At 47.0% G+C, this 15,410-nt stretch overlaps 1 protein-coding gene across 23 annotated transcripts in view; it reads left to right on the top strand.

Annotated features, from left to right (window-relative positions):
• RASSF2 (Ras association domain family member 2) overlaps positions 1–15,410 on the top strand; it is a 45,580-nt gene that overhangs the window by 19,177 nt on the left and 10,993 nt on the right. For 22 of the 23 annotated variants that reach the window (XM_035298308.3, XM_078371314.1, XM_078371317.1 and 19 more), the window contains 5 exons: positions 3,635–3,725; positions 7,443–7,518; positions 9,526–9,677; positions 13,097–13,185; positions 15,171–15,331. In XM_035298308.3, coding sequence (XP_035154199.1) covers positions 3,667–3,725; positions 7,443–7,518; positions 9,526–9,677; positions 13,097–13,185; positions 15,171–15,331 — 537 coding nt within the window. In that variant the 5' untranslated portion in view covers positions 3,635–3,666. Of the gene's footprint in view, positions 1–3,634; positions 3,726–7,442; positions 7,519–9,525; positions 9,678–9,983; positions 10,235–10,840; positions 10,939–13,096; positions 13,186–15,170; positions 15,332–15,410 lie in introns of those variants that run through there. The other variant, XM_054255207.2, reaches the window with a different exon arrangement.

Here is a 15,410-nt window from a genome sequence, read left to right as displayed (position 1 = left end):
GTGTGGAAGGGGCACCTTTTTAGAAAAAGGGGCACTCCCTAGTTATGGGGAATTATCACTTCAAGAAAAGCTTTCTCACTAGCCTGACTTCCCTTTTTTCTTTTTCTGCATTACATGTGTACTCCGGTTTTCATGATCAGATTATTCTTCCTTTTTGGACAAGTAAAAAAATAAAATAAAATTTAAAATTTAGAGAGACCAATTGTGTTCTCAGGGTACCACTTTGGGTACACTGGTAGGGTCTCAGTTTCCTGAATGGAATCAGCCCATGGTCACTTGCAGTAACAAGCTACCAAAACTTAGTGACTGAAAACAACATGAATTTATTTTTATTTTATTATTTTATTTAATGAATTAAGAGATGCTCTCACTCTTTCAACCAGGATAGAGTGCGGTGGCATGATTGTGGCTCACTGCAGCCTTGAATTCCTGGGCCCAATTTATCCTCCTGCCTCAGCCTCCCTAGTAGCTGGGACCAGAGGTACATGCTACCACATCTGGCTAATCTTTTATTTTTTGTAGCGAAGAGATCTCCCTGTGTTGCACAGGCTGGTCTTGAACTCCTGTGCTCAAGTGATCCTTCCTCCTCAGCTTCCCAAAGTGCTGCAATTACAAGTGTGAGCCACTGTGCCTGGCCTTATTTTATTATTCTTTCTTTTTTTCTTTTTTTATTTTTTAAATAAGAGATGGGGTTTCACCTTGTTAATCAGGGTGGTTTTGAACTCCTGACCTCAGGTGATCCACCCACGTCGGCCGCCTAAAGTGCTGGGATTACAGGTGTGAGGACCATGCCCGGCTATTTTATTATTTTTTTTAGAGACAAGGTCTTATTCTGTAGCCCAGGCTGGAGTGCAGCAGTATGATCATAGCTCACTGCAACCCTGAGCTCCTGGGCTCAAGCAATCCTCCTACCTTAGACTCCCAAGTAGCTAGGACTACAGATGCTTGCCATCACATCCAGCTAACTTAAATTTTTTTTTTTTTTTTGTAGAGACAGGAGTCTACTGCTGTTGCCCAGGCTGGTCTCGAACTCCTGGCCTCGAGTGATTCTCCTGCTTCGGCTTCACAAAGTTGCAATTATAGGCATGAGCCACCATGCCTGGCCAACACTAATTGATAATCTCACAGTTTTGTAGATCAAAGGTCTGACGTGAATCTCACTGGGCTAACATCACAGTATCAACAGGGATGTGTTCTTTTCTGGAGACTCTAGGGCAAGTCCGTTTTCTTGCTTTTCCAGCTTCTAGAGGCTGTTTATATCCCTTGGGTGATGGATCCTTCTTCCAGGAGGCCCAATCCTTCACACATTGTGTCACTATAATACTGGCATCTGTGTCTTCCTCTTCCACTTAAAAAATATATTGTGGGCTGGGTGTGGTGGCTCACACCTGTAATACCAGCGGTTTGGGAGGCCCAGGCAAGCAGATTCCTTGAGTCTTCCTTTAATCGAAACCCCATCTCTACTAAAAATGGAAAAAACTAGCTGAGCATAGTGGCACCTGCCTTTAGTTCTAGCTACTTGGGAGGCTGAGGTGGGAGGATCACCTGAGCCTGGGGAGGTCGAGGCTGTAGTGAGCTGAGATTACACCACTGCACTCCAGCCTGGGTGACAGAGTGAGTCCCTGTCTCAAAAATACACACACACACACACACACACACACACACACACACACACATAATGGTAAAATACACCTCAAGTTTACCATCTTAACCATTTTTAAGTGTACAGTTTAGTGGCAATAAGTACCTTCAGTGTTGTGTAACCATCCTGCCTTCTATCTCCAGAACTCTCTTCATCTTGCACAGTCTGTACCCATTAAGCAACTCTCCATTTCCCCTTCCTCCCAGCCCCTGGCAACCACCATTCCACTTTTTGAAGAACTGCAATTCTACAAAATCAGTCTCTGATTCTGACTACTCTAGGTGTCTCATAAAAGTGGAATCATACAGTATTTTTCCTTTTGGGTGTGGCCTGTCATAATGTCTTCAGGATTTACCCATGTTCTGCCGTGTGTCAGAATTTCCTTCCTTTTGAAGGCTGAATAATATTCCATTGGATGCATACTCCATGTTGCTCATCTGCTCATCCATCAGAGGACACTTGGGTTGCTTCCACCTTTTGGCTATTGTGAATAATGTGACTTTGCCCCAGGGACGCTTAGTAGTGTCTGGCAACGTTTTGGTCATCATTGCTGGAGTGATGCTGCTTGCTGCTGAACAATTGCAACGCACAAGACAGCCCCACAACAAAGAACAGTCCAAGGCCAGGGGTGGTGGGGCACACCTGTAGTCCCAGCTACTCGGGAGGCTGAGATGGTGGGCGGGGGAGGAATCGATGGAGCCCAGGGATTTGAGGCTGCAGTGAGCTATGATCATGCCACTGCACTCCCAGCTTGGGTGACAAAATGTCATCCCATCTCTACAAATAGAAATTAAAAAAATAATGGGCCAGTTCCAAATGGTAATAATGTGGCTGGGCATGGTGGCTCACACCAGCACTTTGGGAGGCAGAGGCGGGCGGATCACCTGACGTCAGGAGTTCGAGACTAGCCTGGCCAACATGGTGAAGCCAGGCATGATGATAGGCACCTGTAATCTGAGCTACTCAGGAGGCTGAGGCAGGAGAATCGCTTGAACCCAGGAGATGGGGGTTGCAGTGATCTGAGATTGCATCACTGCACTCCAGCCTGGGCGAAGAGAGCGAGACTCCGTCTCAGAAAAACAAAACAAAACAAATGGTAATAGTGCCAAGGTTGAGAATCCTGACATATTATACCTATCTGAATATTTATACATGTAAATGTGTGTATGTATCTGCATATTTTATACTTACATAGATTTTTTTTTTTTTTTTTTGAGTTCTTGTTACCCAGGCTGGAGTGCAATGGCGCGATCTCGGCTCACCGCAACCTCTGCCTCCTGGGTTCAGGCTTCTCCTACCTCAGCCTCCCGAGTAGCTGGGATTACAGGCATGCGCCACCATGCCCAGCTAATTTTTTTATTTTTAGTAGAGACAGGGCTTCACCATGTTGACCAGGATGGTCTTGATCTCTTGACCTCGTGATTCACCCGCCTCGGCCTCCCAAAGTGTTTTTACATAGATTTTAAACAAAATTGGACTGACAGCTTTGTTACCTGTGTTTTTATAATGTATTGTTATAATTAAATTGTCTTTCACATTGTCATATTTTAGTGGCAACTGTAGACACATGCTGTGATTTCTCGCGCTTGGCTGCAATTAGGCATTTTTAGGTGGTTTACCCGTCCCCAGCAGACTTCAGTACAATCAGCCTGTCCCCGAGATAAGTCTCTATTCTGTGTTGCATCGGTCTCTTCAGAGAGGAGGACTCATCCGTCATTCTGGGAACCAGCAAGGGTGTCCGTGTGCTCTGTGGCTGGGGCATTTGTGCTTGCATTGTCTTTCCTCTGGATGTTTATTCTCAGAGGCTGTGGCCAGCAGAGGAAGCAGTCAGCAGTGTTGCCTCTCATAGCCTTGGGTCAGTGTTAGCTGGGATCTGGGTGAGGAGGAATGGAGAACCATGGTGTCCAGTGTCGTGCCCCCCCACCCCAAGATCTGCTGAGTTCCCAAGGACACAACCTGACTTTAACGTCTGTCTTCTCCTTTCAAATACAGGCCTCTCCTTCCGATGAAAAGAGAAAGGAAGAATGGATTACAGTCACCAAACGTCCCTAGTCCCATGTGGACAAGATAAATACATTTCCAAGTAAGACATTTTGCTGGAGTGTTGTGTCCCCAGTGGCCAGTCCCTGCTGGGGTGTTGGGGGTGGATGGCAGCCACTGGCAGGGGCCTCCCCTGTGTGTCAGACTGGCAGGGCTCCTGTGTGTGGGAAAGAGTCAAGCTGAACTTGGGCTTGTGAGAGCATCAGGGCTGCTGCTAGAGATAAAAACATGCCCCAGAGCCCAGCCTGGAGGGGAAGTAAATGGGAAGTCAAGACCTTTGACTTGGGGGCTCAAAAGGTGTGGTGTCCTGCAAGGCTTCTAGGAGGAGGAGTTGGCTGGTGGCTGTTCGCTATCTTCTGAATGTTTGTGTCTCCCCCAAATTCCTATGTGGAAATTTAACCGCAAGGTGATGGTATAAGAGCTGGGACCTCCGAGCTATGATTAGATCTAAGCACCCTTATAAAAGAGGCCAAGGGAGCTTGTGTTTCCTTCCACGGTGTGAGGACGCAGTGAGAAGGCACTGTCTGTGAGGAGAGGGCTATCATCAGACACTGACTCTACCTTGACCTTGGACTTCCTGGCCACAGAACTGTGAGAACTGAATTTCTGTTGTTTAGAAGCCACCCAGGGTGTGGTACGGCAGCCAGAACAAACTTAGACGTTGCTCTCTGTCCTGTCCGTGGTGTTCCCGGGGAGTTCTGGCTGGGGTAGTGTGTCCCTGGGCTGCTCTGGTTCTGGCTAAAATTGGCACAGGTGCCTCTGAATAGAAGGGGACAATTTAATTGCTTTCTATGCACTAAAATCTCTTAAGCTCAGGCTTTTTGCTAATGTGACTAGGCTTGAGCCAAAATAGACCCTTGAATTGGAAGTTCAAGGACATATTTTTATGTCCAGCATAGGGATTTCCCTATCTTTTTCTTTTCCTTTTTTTTTTGAGAAGGAGTCTCCCTCTGTCACCCAGGCTGGAGTACAGTGGCGCCATCTCAGCTCATGGTAACCTCTGCCTTCTGGGTTCAAGCGATTCTCCTGCTTCAGCCTCCTGAGTAGCTGGGATTATAGGCCTGTGCCACCACACCCAGCTAATTTTTGTACTTTTAGTAGAGACAAGGTTTCACCTTGTTGGCCCGGCCTCAAGTGATCCACCTGCCTGGGCCTCCCAAAGTGTTGGGATTGCAGGTGTGAGCCACTGCGCCCAGCCAGGATTTCTCTATCTTAATTAAATATTTAATTTATCTGAGACTAAATTGTTTTAAGTCCTCAGACACACTTGACAATTTTTTTTTTTTGAGATGGAGTCTCACTCTGTTGCCCAGGCTGGAGTGCAGTGGCACAATCTCGGCTCACTGCAACCTCTGCCTCCCACGTTCAAGTGATTCTCCTGCCTCAGCCTCCCAGGTAGTTGGGACTACAGGCACCTGCCACCACACCCAGCTATTTTTTAAATATTTTTAGTAGAGACAAGGTTTCACTGTGTTAGTCAGATGGTCTTGATCTTCTGACCTCAAGATCCACTTGCCTCAGCCTCCCAAAGCTACAGGCGTGAGCATGTTTGGTATCATCTGACCATTCCTATCTCTTTATGGACAGATATCCCCAGGGACTTGTACCAACCAGTGATTTTCTCTCCCAGTTTCAGATCTGTGTGTTCAAAAGTACCAAACAGCTTTTTGTCTTAGATTATTTGGAATCTCATTTTCCACAAATTCATTTCAGCTTGCATAGAATCATACTGATCTATCTAGGTTTAACTCGTCAGGAATTTCTTGGCCTTCCAGTGGGTTTTGACTCCTGGCATGGTCCCAGATCTCTCCACTGAATGGCTGGGTTCAGAGGAGCTGAACTCTGTCACCTCTTACCTGAGACTAAACAAAGGCACACAGCAACCCTGACCCCCTCCACCTCTCTCCCCTCTCATCCCACATGGAGTAGAAAACATCCACTTTTAGGTGAAACTTGACTCATGCATTCTCAGGGTTGATAGGGATTTCCCTGATCACAGAGAAGGTGAAACCTCCTCTCTGGCCATGTGCAGTAGAGCTAGACTCCCATGGCAACCACTTGGAAAACCTGGTGGCTAAGGAAGCCCAGTACCAGGCTTCAGAGGGGGAGTTTCTAGGGGTTTATTTATTTTTATTTTTAATTTTTCTTTGAGATGGAGTCTGGTTCTGTCGCCCAGGCTGGAGTGCAATGGTTCGATCTCAGTTCATTGCAACCTCCGCCTCCCAGGTTCAAGTGATTCTCCTGCCTCAGCTTCCTGAGTATCTGGAACTACAGGTGCCTGGCACCACGCCTGGCTAATTTTTTGTATTTTTAGTGGAGATGGGGTTTCACTGTGTTAGCCAGGATGGTCTCAATCTCCTGAACTCGTGATCTGCCCACCTCAGCCTCCCAATGTCCTGGGATTACAGGCATGAGCCACCACTCCCTGCCCTAATTTTATGACCTGAAAAAGTATTGCTGGGCCTGGAAGCTGCCTCATGCCCACTTCTTGTCAGTACTCCCCAAGGTGAACCACTATCCTGAATTCTAACACCCTATTTTGAACTTTATATCAATGGAATATGACATGTTTTTCTTGTGTCTTTTTTTTTTTTTTTTTGCTTTTTTGTGAAAGAGGCTAGATTTAAGAAAAAGCACATATCCTATAATTCCCATGAGAGTCACCCCCAGCCATGTAGTTCATTCACATTCTCTTCGCTGATAGTGTTCTGTTGTGTGGCTATTGCTTCCTTTATTCATCCATTCTGCTGTTGATGGGAGTTGGCAAGTTTTTAAACACATGATGAGGTCATCCCCATGAAGCATAAGTTAGTGTGGCTCAAACCTGTCCTGTTTAGCTTCTGAACAGCCTGGAAGCTTCTGAGTCTTTTTTTTCCTTCCTTTTTTCTTTTCTTTTTCTTTCTTTCTTTCTTTCTTTCTTTCTCTTTCTTTCTTTCTTTCTTTCTTTCTTTCTTTCTTTCTTTCTTTCTTTCTTTCTTTCTCTCTCTCTCTCTCTCTCTCTCTTTCTCTCTTTCTTTCTTTTTTTTTTTAAATTTTTTTTGACGGAGTCTCACTCTGTCACCCAGTCTGGAGTACAGTGGTGTGATCTCAGCTGATTGCAACCTCTGCCTCCCAGGTTCAGGTGATTCTCCCATCTCAGCCTCCTGAGTAGCTGGGAATACAGGCTTGCACCACCACGCCTGGCTAATTTTTTGTATTTTTATTAGAGACGGGGGTTCACCATGTTGGCCAGGCTGCTCTCGGACTCCCAACCAAGTGGTCCACCGGCCTCGGCCTCCAAAAGTGTTGGGATTACAGGGGTGAGCCACCGCGCCTGGCCAGCTTCTGAGTCTTGTGAAGGCTTTTCGTTATTGTCTTTTCCTTACTCACAGCGTGCTTGAGGGAGAAGAGCCCACAGCCAGGCAGGAGAATCGCTGTTTGCGGGCTCTGAAGTGCTTGTCTCAGTTAATCTGTGGCTTATTAACACCTGCTCATTCAGCTTGGGTTTGGGAGTCTTGCCGCCAATGTCCACCTTGGTATCCTGAGTTGCTCCTTACATTCAGCCTTGTTGCTCACTCTTGACTTTGACCCTGGGGGAAGATGGTTATGGGGTGGCGGCGGCAGTATCCTGTGTGCGTGTGCATGTGTGTGTATGTACATGTGGACAAACGCCCAAAGTGGGGTGACTGAAGGCCAGGTGAGAGGTGAGAGAAAGAGGGAACAACTGCATAATAAGTGGCTTCAGCTGCTAATGTTATATCTCTTGTATTTTTCTCCTAAGAAATGAACTTCTTTTGCATCTGAAGACCTACAACTTATACTATGAAGGCCAGAATTTACAGCTCCGGCACCGGGAGGTAAGGAGTCTTCAGAGAAGACCCTGATTGGCTAGTCCAGGCCTTGTCACCATCTGTCCTGGGTCTGAAGGTCCCTGAGGTCCCAACAGATCCCTGCCTCTCCTGTTTCTCATTTACGATGCTAGTGAGAGTCCTTGGGTTCCTTTGGAAGAAGACTCCAGGCCCAGTTTTGTTCTAAAAAGGATGAAGCTTTCAGAGATGTGTTCCAGAGACGTTCCTGTAGATGCGTGGCTGGGCTAGCCCAGTCTCATGGAGGAGATTCTCCAGAGGGAACTTTCATGAAATGACCTTTCTAGGTAGCTCCTAAGCAGACTCCTCTTGTTGGGCAATCTGGGAACTCACCCAGTCCTCTGGGTTTAAACATCTGGGCCCAAGTCCTGTCACTGCAGTGACCTGGGCAAAGCACACAAGCTCAGGATGGTAGCACTCGGCCTGTCCCCACACCTGGTCATCCTAGGTTGCCTTTGTCACTCATCTGGCCTGCATCCCGAAACCGAGCTTACTCTTCCCGTATCCATTTCTCTGCAGGCTGTTATCAGATAGATGATGAGTTATGAAGGAGTCTGATGGAGCACTTTATACTCAAGCACTCTTGACTGATAGAAAGGTCCATATGTGTAATGCCCTTTGAAACACATTTTCAGGTTATCAAGCTGTGTTGATTTAATCCATAGATAGAGATAACAGATGGTAGAATTTCAGCTGCTAGGGCAGGTTGCTTGGGGACAGTACCTAGGATGTAGTGGCCTATTCCGTGTCCTTCAAACCACTCCACTTAGACAAAAATCCTGTTTTGGGTTAAATTTTGACCTACAATTATGTAAACTAATGATGCCCAACTTGACCGGGGGAAGGCCGTGTAAATCGCCTGTGTTTACATGAAGCTTTTCTCCCCAAGACTCCTAAGTGCCCTAAAATGGTTTCATGTCTCTCCTGCCCTCTTTTATTCCTTCCTCCCTCTTGGAGGATGATTTTGGGGCCCAAGTGAGTTGCTCATTGGGCTGATGTCATTTTCATGTATGGGGCTTGTCCTGAAGATGTGGCCATGACCCAGAACTGACACTAGTTCAGCCCATAAAACATGGGTTGAGAAAGGTTTTTCTGAGACTAGGGAGAGGAGAGCTGATTCGTTTAGGGATTTCCCTCCAAGCTTTTACTAATCAGTAGCAGGGCTATGCAAGATTTTCGTTCTTAAATAGCTTTCCTGGGGTGTGTCCTATAGAAGAAATGATCAGAAGTGCTCCATGAGTAAAGGATTTCATAGTCGTGAGTCCCAATTCTTTGCGATAGAACTTATAAATGGCCTTAGAATGGTTTTACATTTAACTTCTAATTAGTCAGCAACCTTTGAGTATGAATTAGGGACTCCTGCAAAATTTATTCACCTGCTGGAAAGTTGTCATGTAGCCCGTTAGTTTATTACAGAACCTGGGACGGTCTGCTGTTAGGAAATCTGATTAGCACAGCCTCTCCCAGCTCGTGATCACTCGACACCCTCTTAAAGACAACAGTTCATCTGTTAGAGGAGCTTGTGTTCTGTTGAATAAACTTCAGGAAGTGTTGCTTTAAGTTTCCTTCAACCACTGGGTTGGATTGCTAAACACTTAAAGCTCAAAACATCGTTTTCCGTAGTAGGGGACGGGATGTAGCTAACGCAAGCATTCAGTTCTCGCTTCTGTTAGCAAGGCCAGTCTCACTTCTTTTAAGACATGTATTCTGCTTTCTTTAAAAGTCATTAGGATAAAAAGAAAAACAATGCTTTTATAATTTGCACATATGTATTTGAATTTCACCGCAACTTTTGTGCTGATCTGTGAGGTCAGCTTCAGGGCTGGGGAAAGGTGTTTCAGAGCTGGGGTGTGAACTGGGCAGCTTCCCCCATCCTGTGAATACAAACTGGGGGCACCCAGCTAGGACATATGAAGAATGTGTCATTTGTCCTTCAGCACAGTCTTGGCTTCGGTGGGGGCTTTTCTGGGCTCACCACTCCAATTGCTTTGTGGGCAGGAAGAAGATGAGTTCATCGTGGAGGGGCTCCTGAACATCTCCTGGGGCCTACGCCGGCCCATCCGCTTGCAGATGCAGGATGACAACGAGCGCATTCGGCCCCCTCCGTCCTCTTCCTCCTGGCACTCTGGCTGTAACCTGGGGGCTCAGGGGTGAGTGAGGAGAGATGGGGACGGGAGATGACCAGGATGCCTGGGGATTCTATGTGTCTCAAGCAGATAAAGCTGACTTCTTCTATCCAGCCCTGATCCTGGCTCCTCCTCCTACCACCTTTACTCTCCACCTGTCTTGGGCTTGGAATGAGGAACAAGGGGCAGATGTGGTTGTGATTGGGCCCCCTTCCTGTCACCACAATCACTGATGAGGTCACAGGAGGGGAGCCGCTGAGTCATAGGAGGGAGCTGTTGAGTCACAGAGTCCTCCCTCAGGGAGAGCTCTCAGCAGAGTTGCTGGTGGCTAGTGAGGCCCAGCTTGCAGATTTCTAACAGGGCACCACATGCCCCAGCATCCTCCGCACTGGGACCATTCCTCATAGAATGGCCCTGCTCCAAAGCATTTATGACTTGAAACTTCTGACCAAAACTCTCTGAATCTTGGGGGAAACTGGAAGAGGAAAAGGAATGTCAGGCTCTGTCAGAGTCAGCCAAGTGACATCAGCCAGGGGTGTGCTCCCTGCAGACCACATGGGGAGCCAGGGTGTGGTATGATGGTGGGTAGTCCAAGTCCCCACCAGAAGCGCCGGGAAGACCTATGCTGTCCGTTGTTATCCTCCATGGCTGAGTAAGCCACCGAATGTGCTGCTGAATGCCTTCTTTATTGTCTTTCTGGGACTTGAGTTTTAGGATCAAGTGACTAACCTGGCTCCATCCTGAAACCTGCCGATGCTGACTGCCTCCGGCCCCAGCCTGGGTGGAGTATGCTTGCCTCTCAGCCAAAACCACAGTGACCTTTATTTTTCTGGTTTAAATGAGAACCAAACCATCTCTGTTGGCCACATTGAACACTTTGCTAAACTCCGTGGCCAAATCTACGTTTCTCTACAATTGAGAGAACCCTACTATGTGGCCAAACCCTGGAGCTGGTCTGGTTTCTTTCCAAGGGGAGTTAAGGAGGAAAATTGTTGCCCACCCCATAGGCGCTAGGTGTCTGGTTCAGGTTCCTTGTTCTTGCAGTCAGATGCTCTACCACTGAGCTATACCCCCAGGTTCTTTGGCTTCATCTAACTTTGCTGGTTTCATGCTCTGCTTTGCTTTCAGCACTATCACTGTGTTTTTGTTTTGTTTTGGTTGAGACAAGGTCTTACTCTGTTTCCCAGGCTGGAGTTCGGTGGCATATTCACAGCTTACTACAGCCTCAACCTCCCAGGCTCAAGCGATTCCCTCACCTCAGGCTCCCCAGCAACTGGGACTACAGGTGCACACCCTCTGTCTTTTTTTTTCTGTTGCTCAGGCTGGATTTCAGTGGTGTGATCTCGGCTCATTGCAACCTCTGCCTCTTGGTTCAAGGGATTCTCTGAGTAGCTGGGATTACAGGTGCCCACCACCACACCCAGCCGATTTTTGTATTTTTTGGTAGAGAGGGGGTTTGGTAGAGACCATGTTGGCCAGGCTAGTCTCAAACTCCTGACCTCAAGCTGTCCACCCACCTTGACCTCCCAAAGTTCTGGGACCACAGATGTGAGCCATCACACCCAGCCCTACCTGGCTAATTTTTGTATTTTTTGTAGAGATGGGGTCTCACTATGTTGCCCAGGTTGGTCTCAAACTCTTGGCCTCAGACAGTCCTCCCATCGTGACCTCCCAAAGTGCTGGGATTATTGCTGTGAGCCACCACGCCCAACGTTATGGCTGTGTTTGATTTCCAATGGCCAAGTCCATTTCACAGCCTGACCCTGACCTCACACTTATATTCTATTCCCTAAGTGAGATGACTTTGAAGATTTCATTTGGCCCTGCCGCCTTTGGTTTGGGCTGCCAAGGGCTCCCTCACTCCGCCTGCTTCTTCTCCCTTCCCTGTGGTATCAGGCTCGTCTTGGTTGACTCTTGCAACCTGCAAAATACTTTGGTAGAATTTTCAGGACTGGTAAATGATGTCCTTTAGATGTCAGCTATAATAAACTGAATGCCTAGACTACTGTGTATAGCAGGACCCTGAGGCTGGGCATGGTGGATCACACCTATAACCCTAGCACTTTGAGGATCACACCTATAACCCTAGCACTTTGAGGATCACACCTATAACCCTAGCACTTTGAGGATCACACCTATAACCCTAGCACTTTGAGAGGCTGAGGTAGGCAGATCACTTGAGCTCAGGAGTTTTGAGAACAGCCTGGGCAACATGGTGAAACCTTTGACTCTACAAAGTGAATAAATAAATAAATAAAAATAAGCTGGGCACAGTGCACGGCTGTAATCTCAGCTATTTAGGAGGCTGAGGCAGGAGAATCACTGGAATCTGGGAGGCAGAGATTGCAGTGAGCCAAGATCACGCCACTGCACTCCAGCTTGGGTGACAGAGACTCTGCCCCCTGACCCCTGCCAAAAAAAAAAAAAAAAAAAGTGAAGGATACTGAGACCAGTTCCTGCTTCAGCAAGAATGAGGGCTTTAAATCAGGGAGTGGGGACTGGCTGCTCTGGCTGCCAAGGGTTCACCATTCCCCAGAGGCTCTGGCCAGGTTCATCTTGTGGCTCAGAAGTATATGAGTTAAATTACAATAGGAAGTTCTTTCAGATTTTCCATTTTAATTGTCCTCCCTTAAAACTATCCTACCTAGAACATGAAGTTTGTCTCTGCTGGGCCCCAGGGAGCCCATGCTCTTCTCACCATGCGTTGGTCCTCATTGGTCAAATATGATTCTCCTTTCCAGCCAAATCCTCTGTTGATTTTGAATGTTTTTCTGAGCGGCTCTCTTTGTCCTTTTTGGCTTCAAGAAATTATTTGCCAGTTATGATGGCAAACCAGGGTCTCAGCTTGGACTGCCTCCTCGTAACCCTTTCTTCAGCTTAGATGAGGACTCCGTCCTTGCAACCCTGAGAGCACTGTCAGTGCCCCTTCCAAAGCTGTCCTGGCCCTTGTAGTGGTCAACCTATTATTCTCCATTCCTTTTCAATGGCAGAAGCAATTATGAGTTATTTCTTCAACAGCAGTGAGTCTGAACGGGAATCGCCCTGCAAAACAAATGGCTATTATTGGAGTTTTCCAAATAAGCCACAGAACCCATACAAGCTTAGAAGCAGTGCAGGCAGCACATGGGTTTTGTTCTTTGGTATCCTCTATCCTGGGCTTGATGAAGTGGATGCTTGTGTTGCTGCAGCTGCTGGAAAAGAACATCTTCTCCCTCCAGAACTGCCCCCTCTCCACCCACCGCTTGGCCTAGGAGCTGGGCTAGCCTCATGGGATGCTCGGCGTAGCCCATCTGCACCCTTCATCACCTGATGTGTGCCAGTACCCAGCCTGGCATAGCAAAGTTCTCCCCTTGCAGGAGTGGGGTTCTCCAGCAGGTGTGGGGGCATCTCTCCACAGGGGTTAAACTTGTCTCTCCTCTCCCCTTTGTCTTCTCCACCCCCAGAACCATCCTGAAGCCCCTGACTGTGCCCAATGTTCAGATCTCAGAGGTGGATGCGCCTCCGGAGGGTGACCAGATGCCAAGCCCCACAGGTACATGTGTGGGGGAAGGTGCTTCCAGCTAGGGACCAACCATGTGAAGACCGCTGTGGTACATGGTATAAACTGTTAATTATTTTTGAGAATATAAAATGTGTATGGTTCAAGATTCAAAGGGAGAGAATGAAGTCACCCACCTCATCCACCTACCTAGAAGCATCCCAAGAACATCCTTCCTCAGATAGTCTATCCAAATACAGGCAAAACACATCGACATACCTTTATGGGCGGATGTAGTTTTTCTGCCCTCCCTCCCTCCTTCCATTTCTTTCCTCCTTTCCTTCCCATCCTCCCTCCCTCCTTCCCCTTCTGTCCTTTCCTTCTCTCCCTCCCTCCCTCCCTCCCTCCTTCCCTCTCTCTCTCCCTCCTTCCCCTTCTGTCCTTTCCTTCTCTCCCTCCCTCCCTCCTTTCCTCTCTCCCTCCCTTCCTCCTTCCTTTCTACCTTCCTTCCTTCATGAATCTTGGCTCTGTGCCTCCTGGGTTCAAGTGATCTCCCCTCTTCAGCCTCCTGAGGAGCTAGGAGTAAAGGCATGTGCACCAAGCCCAGGTAAGTTTTGTATTTTTAGTGGTGACAGGGTTTTGCTGTGTTGGCCAGGCTGGTCTTGAACTCCTGGCCTCAAGTGCTCTGCCCACCTCAGCCTCCCAAAGTGCTGGGATTATAGGCATGAGCCACTGTGCCTGGTCAGAAGTAGTCTCTTTTCTTTCCCTATTTCTGCAGGTGGTAGCATTTTGCACATTTGCTTTCATTGATCGGTTTATCTGGAGAACTTTTCCTTACAAATTTATAAAGAACTTCCTTATTCTTTACAGCTCTACATTATTTCATTGTATGGAAAAAGGATAATGTATGTCATCACTCCTTTTTGGTAGACAGTTAAGTCATTTTCAGTCTCTGCTCTGACAAGTTTGCAGTCGGTAGCCTTACACATGTGTCACGTCACACATTCGTCAGCACATATGATTCTTTCAAGTGGAATTTCTGGGTTTAAATTTTCATGGATATTGTCAGTTTGCAAAATCTTTTATAGATAACATGGATTAAATATATTTTAATAAGATTAACCTGCTTATGATTAATGTCAATATTTTATATTTATATACATACAAGATAGAAATATGCCATGGGAACACCATGTATTTTTATATGTATGCTCTATTAAGCATTATTTTTTCTAATTTTTTTTATTGTGGTAAGATCTACATAACATTTACCATCTTAACCATTTCGAATGTACAGTTCGGTGGTGTGAAATATACTCATAATGCAAAGCATGACCACCATCCATCTCCACAGCTCTTCCCATCTTGTGAAACTGAAACACTGTACCCGTTAAACTCCCAATAGCTCCCCATATCCTTTCCCTCTAGCCTCTGGCAACCACCATTCTACTCTCTGTCTCTGTAATTTTGAATGTACCTAGAATGTACTAAGAGTGTACCTCGGTTATATGAAGTACACTTATGTGAGGTGCACTCTAAGTACCTCATACAGCGGGAATCATTCAGTATTCGCTATTTTGTAATTGACTTGTTGCACTGAGCATAAGGTCCTCAAGGTTCATCCCTGTGTAGCATGTGTCAGAGTTCATTTGCAGTATCTCGTTAGCCCTTATATCGTGCTTATCCTGTGCCAGGCACTAGCCTAAGCACTTTATGTGTATCAACTCATTCCTCTGATGGATATTATTATTATCCCCATTTTATATATAAAAATACTGAGGCCCGGACAGGTTAGTGATATATGGCAATCATGGAGCTGGGATTTGAACCCAGGGAGTTCGGGTCTGAAGTGTTTTCTGAACTTTTCACTGTGTAGATTCTCAGTAAATGCTGCATTATGTCTTCTCCCAGCAGAGAATACTATTTGTATAAAATACATGTTTTTGGAGACAGTGCGTGCTGTAGCACTGGCCACAAAGAGAGGACCATGTGCCATGTCCCAGGTCCAGACAGACAGCTCATTTGCCTCTACTTTTCAGACTCCAGGGGCCTGAAGCCCCTGCAGGAGGACACCCCACAGCTGATGCGCACACGCAGTGATGTTGGGGTGCGTCGCCGTGGCAATGTGAGGACGCCTAGTGACCAGCGGCGAATCAGACGCCATCGCTTCTCCATCAATGGCCATTTCTACAACCATAAGGTAAAGTGGATGGGGGGACAGGGAGGGGGAGGACCCCTTCCTGGGCAGCTGCCACCTCAGGGCTACAGCCATGGCCATG

This window comes from Callithrix jacchus, chromosome 5 (genome assembly GCF_049354715.1).
Source record: "Callithrix jacchus isolate 240 chromosome 5, calJac240_pri, whole genome shotgun sequence".
Lineage (NCBI taxonomy): Eukaryota > Metazoa > Chordata > Mammalia > Primates > Cebidae > Callithrix > Callithrix jacchus.
Note: the sequence above shows the minus strand (reverse complement) of the source record. Positions and strands in the feature narration are given on the sequence as shown.